General features: G+C 42.9%; 2 protein-coding genes across 2 annotated transcripts; one reads left to right on the top strand and one right to left on the bottom strand.

The window, feature by feature from the left end:
- Positions 1 to 48: 48 nt before the first annotated feature.
- Positions 49 to 2,722, top strand: pstk (phosphoseryl-tRNA kinase). Its single transcript, XM_019278773.2, has 6 exons — positions 49 to 395; positions 1,382 to 1,637; positions 1,792 to 1,993; positions 2,084 to 2,159; positions 2,258 to 2,351; positions 2,451 to 2,722. Exons 1-6 carry the CDS (start codon positions 186 to 188, stop codon positions 2,666 to 2,668), a joined length of 1,056 nt encoding a protein of 351 aa, XP_019134318.2. The 5' UTR covers positions 49 to 185; the 3' UTR covers positions 2,669 to 2,722.
- Positions 2,675 to 6,350, bottom strand: LOC109143026 (zinc finger protein Pegasus). Its single transcript, XM_019278772.2, has 4 exons — positions 6,215 to 6,350; positions 5,859 to 6,026; positions 5,584 to 5,772; positions 2,675 to 4,901 (listed from the first exon to the last, which is right to left on the bottom strand). The coding sequence occupies exons 2-4, from the start codon at positions 5,992 to 5,994 to the stop codon at positions 3,982 to 3,984; spliced, it is 1,245 nt and encodes a 414-aa protein (XP_019134317.1). The 5' UTR covers positions 5,995 to 6,026; positions 6,215 to 6,350; the 3' UTR covers positions 2,675 to 3,981.
- Between the last annotated feature and the right edge of the window lie 62 nt (positions 6,351 to 6,412).

The raw sequence follows: 6,412 nt of genomic DNA, 5'->3' as shown, positions 1-6,412 counted from the left end.
TCTGTGCATCTTTTTTTTAATTATCTTCCTGTGTACTTTTATTTTGAAAGGATAATAGCCGGAAGTCATGTGTTTTATTTTTGTTTGACGCGGTGTTGCGGAAGTTGGCCGTCAGCTGCATGTTACCAACCATAGATCCAACACCATGTAAAAAGCTGAGATCTTAAGCGGCTCTCTGGTAGTGCATGGACGCCGGAGTTGTCGGCCGGGCTCCGGTCTGTCTGTGTGTCCTCTGCGGGCTCCCTGCTGCTGGGAAGTCCACGCTGGCCCGTGAGCTCCTGAGCACCGCTGCACGGCTCGGATGGAGAGCTGGTTTGGTTCCGTATGATGACCTGATCCCAGAGCAGGCTTTTCAGACCAGAGTGCTGGAGGACGGTGTCAAACTGCAGGAAATGGTAAAAATATTTACATTTACTAAACTAACTCAATATAATGTCAGTAGCACTGGGAGCTGTGCTGGAAAGAGTTATAATTGCATTGCATTATAAGATTAATATAGATATTACTGAGAAGTTGAAAGTTTCATATCATGTCAGTGTTATTTTGGGGTCATCACAGGACAGGAAAAATACAGCTGAAACAATTGATGTTGATTATTGATCATCGTATTAATCATGGGAATTATTTTTTAAGGAAAAACTCACAGGTGCAGCTTCTCGCATATGACTTTCTGCCGGTTTTCTTAGCCTTTATTATGTATATAAAGTGTTATAATATAAAAACAACAATTTAGCTATGTCATCTTGGGCTCTGGAGACTTTTTGTTTTACTATTTTCTGGCATTTTATGATTATACTACTATGTTTGTATGGTTTCTAAGTTTTGTGTCATAACAGTAAAAAATAATTTTTTAAAAATTGTATTGATTGTTTCGTGCCATAACCATTAAATAGGTCTTTAGACGCACAGTCACACAAATAAACATCCACTATTATAACAAATAAGAAGTCGCTACAGGGAAATTAGATAAAAACTAAAAATCAGTATGTACAGTAGCACAAAACACAATTTTTAAATATTTGTAGAAAAGTTTATGGGTATAAATCAGTAACAAAAAAAGATGGAAAACAGTATTGGAAAAACTCACAGGTGCAGCTTCTCGCATATGACTTTTTGCCGGTTCTCTTAGCTTTTATTATGTATATAAAGTGTTATTATATAAAAACAACAATTTCGCTATGTCATCTTGGGCTCTGGAGATATATAAAAACAACAATTTCGCTATGTCATCTTGGGCTCTGGAGACGTTTTGTTTTACTATTTTCTGGCATTTTATGAATATACTACTATGTTTGTATGTTTTCTAAATTTTGTGCCATAACAGTAAAAAATCATTTTTTAAAAGTCGTATTGATTGTTATTAACTTTTTTTTCTGTCTAGCACACTGAATGGAAGTTACACAGACAAGCAGTTCTGCGGTGCATTGAACAGTTCTTGGAGAAGCCTCGGGTTTTGGCCGAGATGCAGAGCAGCTGTCAGATCAACATCGCTGCATGGGAACGATGCATTCAAGCTGTACTGCAGCCTGAAGCTTTGGACTGCACTCAGGCTGAGCGGGCACCGCTTCTGTTTTTACTGGATGACAACTTCTACTATCCAAGCATGAGATATGAAGTGTACCAACTTGCGAGAAAGTGTAAGCACTCTGTCTGCAGCTTATAGGCCATTAGCTTGAATGCACATTTGTAGTTTTACGGGATGTATCTTTAAAAAACTCAAATAAAACGGGCAAAACTGCTTGCATGCCGTTTTCAATATTGTCCTTTTGGTTGAATCTGTCGTCTCTTTAGATTCGCTGGGTTTCTGCCAGGTGTATCTTCACTGTGATTTGGAGTCCTGCATCAGCAGAAACCAGAGCAGGTCTGAACCCATTCCCACTGAGGTGATACAGGAGATGGTGAAGCGTTTGGAGTCTCCAAATCCTCAGAAGAACTCGTGGGAGGCTAACAGCATTTCAGTCAACACCACAGCCAAATTGTCCGAATGTGACGTGTAAGAATGAGCAGTTATTAACACACATCACTGATATTCATGTGCATTAAATAAGGTGTTCATCTGTTGCCTATGTCTGCTTCTCCTCAGCCAGAGCGTCATGGAGTTGATCTCCTCTGCACTGAGTAACCCGTTGAGCCCGGTTGAGGACAACACCGAACAAACGGTCTGTCAACATAACTCCCATCAAATCTCTTAAAAGTGCATTTTAAATATGCTGTAGAAGCGGAGAAATTATTTGTGTGTGGTCTCGTACTATTGCAGGAGGCTGACCGTCTGAAATGTGCCACCAGTGTGGTTCACCAGGCCGACCAGGCCTGTCGACGGCTCATCTCCGAAGCCATGAAGACTGCCAGAGGTCATTCGCGAGCTTCATTTAATATGACACATTTGACAATTCATTCAAGTTTTACATTTGTAGCACAGCGTAATGATTATTTTGTTACCTTAACTTTAGAAAATCAAGTACTCCCTGAGCACATGAGGTCTCTGGCCACTCAGCTGAATGAATCCAAAGCAACATTTCTTCACAACCTGCGGAGGCAGCTGCTTACGGAAGCGTCTTTCACTCAAGGAGAGGACATTGACGTGGAACGCGTGGTGAAAAGAGCAGTGGACGTTTTTGACCGCGAGAGAAAGGAAATCCTGTCGACGATCATGAATGAAAATAAATGACTTGAATCTTTTCTTGAAATGTCAGATTTAATCACAATCAAAAGCCAAACTTTCCTTCAGTCTCCGTTTGCTTACTTTCTTTTCATAATAAGATAGTCACATACAAACAAATAACCAATTAAATAGGTCTTTAGACGCACAGTCACACAAATAAACATCCACTGTTATAACAAATAAAAAGTTGCTACAGGGAAATTAGATAAAAACTAAAAATCAGTATGTACAGTAGCACAAAACACAATTTTTAAATATTGGTAGAAAAGTTTATGGGTATAAATCAGTAACAAAAAAAGATGGAAAACAGTATTGAAATCTGATGCCTACTGTCTAATGAGTTAGTTAGACATTAGACACCCTCTGCAGTCTGGAGTGAGGTACAAAGAAATATCAGGACAGCAAGCAGGATTATAATGAGTCTGTCTGGACACAAACTTTGAACAGAAAATGAGCCAATTAGTCTGTCAGTCTTTGAACGTCACAGTGAAATGTGTTGGGCTAATTTAACAGAGATGGAAAGCAACATACAGATGGAGGACAAAATGACACTTTTAACATCCCCACATTGAATACAAAGCTGGTGAAGCTCATAATGTTTGCTTTTAAATACTGTTCATTGGTATTTTATTGCAAATGTATCGCATAGGGCGCCACAGGGGTGCAAGAAGGTGCATGGTTTGAACCTCGGCTCAGGCCTCCCTGTGTCTGTGTGCGTTCTCACCGGGTACTCCGGCTTCCTCCCACACTCCAAAGACATGCGCTTAATAGGTTAAAAGCCCCTGTGATGAACTGGCGACTTGTCCAGGGTGCAGCCCAACTCTCGCCCTAAGTCAGCTGGGATGAGCTCCAGCTGCCCACGACCCTGATGAGGATAAGTGGTTACAGAAAATGGATGGATGGATGTAGCTGCCTTTGTAATTCAGATTTATTATAAGAGCTGTGTGAAATTCTGGTGACTCACTGTAGAGTTATGCAACATGGCCAAACACAAGCAGCTGCACTGACGAAAGACAGTGGTAACTATGTCCTAACTAATACTGTTCTTACTGCAGAGCTGTTGTATTGCGAGATGTTCTGTTTTTTTTGTCCACCCTTTGAATGTAGCAATCCACAACTAATATTAAAAGCTGGGAGCCATGTAGGACTGCAGTGAGGCAACAATATAGCGCATTGAGTGAGTGTAAAATTAATAAAGTGATAGTAAAAATGCACATGACAAAGACATAAAATCGGTGTCAACATGTTCGGATGCTGTACAAGCAATATACTAAAAACACCATGATTTAAGACTCTGTAAGAATCCGTGTTGCAGGAAATCACTTTTTATGTTGTCCACGTGCGAAATGGCACGCAAAGTCATATCTGTCCACACACATGTGACCACAGATGTTGCACTGGAATGGATGTTCGTAGCCGTGGCAGCCCATGTGAATTGTGTAGAGGATATTATCCAGGAATTGAATGTCACAATGCTGGCATTTATGTAAGAGCTGTTGGTCCGGTGTGGTCAGAGCAGGGGTGGGTGTGCTCGGCTGGCTGTTGCTGACACTCGCGGTAAGAGTGTTGACGCTGTTCTCAAAGCTAAGGCCGGGAACAGGACTGCAGCTCCCCTGGCCGGACATGGGAGAATCTTTTCGAGGTGGTGAAGTCTGCACTCCGTTTGAACAAACTGGAATGTGCTCACTAGTGACCTGCTGTATGAGGATGGGCTTCTCGTCTGTTAAGGACTCCCTGTCTGGAGACGCAGGAGGGTGAACATCGGCCATCTGACCAGCAAGTGTAGACAGCTGGTCCAGCGGGTTATTAAAATTCAAACCATTAGCACCTTTGTTGTGACTGTTGTTCCCGTCTACCTTGGGATGGTTCCTACACTCTGTGCTGTTCAAATGATGGTGGATCTTGTGAGACAAGTCATTAAGATAATCCGATTTCGGCAACCCCATAGAGGGAGGGTTAAAGTTAATGAGCAGTCGCCTGCTGTAGCCCAGCGAGCCTGTCCTCTTCTGCAGGGAGCTCAACATCCTCTTGCTGGAGAAAGGAGACCGGACAACCCTCGTCGGCACAAGCTTGTGGCGACGGCGGCGGTGGTGCGACAGGTTGCTGCGGTCGCTACAGCGAAAGGCGCAGAGGTCGCACTTGTACGGTTTCTCTCCGGTGTGCGAGCGCATGTGGGCTTCCAAGTGGCGCTCGTACGCTGACGCAAACGGGCACAGTTGGCAGCGGTGAGGCTTTTCTCCTGGGTGACAATTAGGAGAGGACATAATTGCAGTTATAATATTGATATTACCAAGCAAACTTTAGCAAACGGAGTAAACAGAGAGGTGTGGCGCACAAGGGAGTACAGAAAGTGGCGTGATAGTAAGAAGATTATCCAATATTTCATCCTTTATTGTGAGTAAACGTAGGTAACTGTAAATCAAACTAATTTTCAGCAGATGTTTTGAGTAATACTGACATAAATGTGACATACTAATAACTTTGTGGTGTTAATTAAGAGAGAAATGCATACCAGTTGAACCAGTTGACCGGACAGTTAATTCTTTGACTGACTTGTAACTTGGGAAACAGGTTAACTCAGTAGGTAGGAGGGTGTGCCCCATGTACAAAGGCTCGGACCTTTCTGCAATGGCCCAGGGTTCGATTCCGACTTGTGGCCCTTTGCTGCATCTCTTTCTCTTTCTCTCTCCCCACATTCCTGTCACTCTTCAGCTGTCCATCAAATAAAGTCCCCCAAAAATATCATATCAAAGTGAAGCAGGCACAGGTTTTGCATAAGACTCTGAGATTGCCATAAAGGAGGACTCAAGGTAGGACACACCTTTAGGCAGAAAACTGACCTGTAGTTAATGATAGTGTGGTTGATTGGGAACACATTGAGAGCCCTTGGGGTGAATGAATGCAGTGTGGTGAACACTCACCTGTGTGGATGCGGATGTGCTCTATCAAACGAGCCATGCCCTTGTTGGCGTAGCTGCAGTAGCTGCACTTGTACTTTCCATCGCAGGTCCTCTCCAGACCGTCCATCTGCACATCTGGCCCATCCTCCACTGACAGACTCACCTCCACAGACGGTGGGTCCAGACCATTCTGCTCACTCCTGGGGACAACTAAAAAACAAACAGATGACTTTAAGATTTCACTCTGTACTTATTAAAAAAGTGTGTTTGTGTGGTTTACTGCAGTCCTTTCCCACCGGCTTGATACGGCTCCCCTGACTCCTTTTCTCCGCAAACAGAGCCAGAGATCATGTTGACATGCTGCGTTTGTTGTGTCAGGTATTCTTGAAATTCCCTCACAAAATCCACAGGCTCGGTCTTTATCTCTTCCATTTTTTTCCCTTTCTTCTTCTTCTGGATTGAACCTGAAAAAAAAGGTGAATGAGTCAGTGTAACAACTCTGCTTTCACATGTAAGTCACCTATAACAACAATGCTAACGTTGAAGCTAACCCAGCGCCGACACTTCCACCCAGCCATTTTCATTATTATTATTATTATTATTAACACCGACTGCTTTATCTAACGTGTCCTCGTCGTAGCTCAGGTCTTACCTTTCAGCGTTTAAGTAACATTATCGCTAAGCTGTGAGAGGAGTGTAAATTGGGCCCTAGGGGGATAAATAATATCCGTCTGGAATTGTTACCAGGCCAACACTTCCGTTTCTTCTCCTGTTGCGTTTGAGTTCCGCGTTTACGCAAACGCAACTGTTGCCTTCACGTACTGTCGGAAGAAATAGTTTTACGGGATTT

Source organism: Larimichthys crocea, chromosome XVI, assembly GCF_000972845.2.
Source record: "Larimichthys crocea isolate SSNF chromosome XVI, L_crocea_2.0, whole genome shotgun sequence".
Classification (NCBI taxonomy): domain Eukaryota; kingdom Metazoa; phylum Chordata; class Actinopteri; family Sciaenidae; genus Larimichthys; species Larimichthys crocea.
This window is presented reverse-complemented; position numbering and strand designations above follow the sequence as displayed.

Coding starts and splice junctions, on each gene's coding strand:
- pstk (XM_019278773.2), top strand. CDS start 186: ATGGACGCCGGAGTTGTCGGCCGGGCTCCGGTCTGTCTGTGTGTCCTC. Junction 1,638..1,791: donor GTACCAACTTGCGAGAAAGT/GTAAGCACTCTG, acceptor TCGTCTCTTTAG/ATTCGCTGGGTTTCTGCCAG. Junction 1,994..2,083: donor AAATTGTCCGAATGTGACGT/GTAAGAATGAGC, acceptor GCTTCTCCTCAG/CCAGAGCGTCATGGAGTTGA.
- LOC109143026 (XM_019278772.2), bottom strand. CDS start 5,994: ATGGAAGAGATAAAGACCGAGCCTGTGGATTTTGTGAGGGAATTTCAA. Junction 5,773..5,858: donor AGGGGAGCCGTATCAAGCCG/GTGGGAAAGGAC, acceptor TTTGTTTTTTAG/TTGTCCCCAGGAGTGAGCAG. Junction 4,902..5,583: donor GCACATCCGCATCCACACAG/GTGAGTGTTCAC, acceptor ATTGTCACCCAG/GAGAAAAGCCTCACCGCTGC.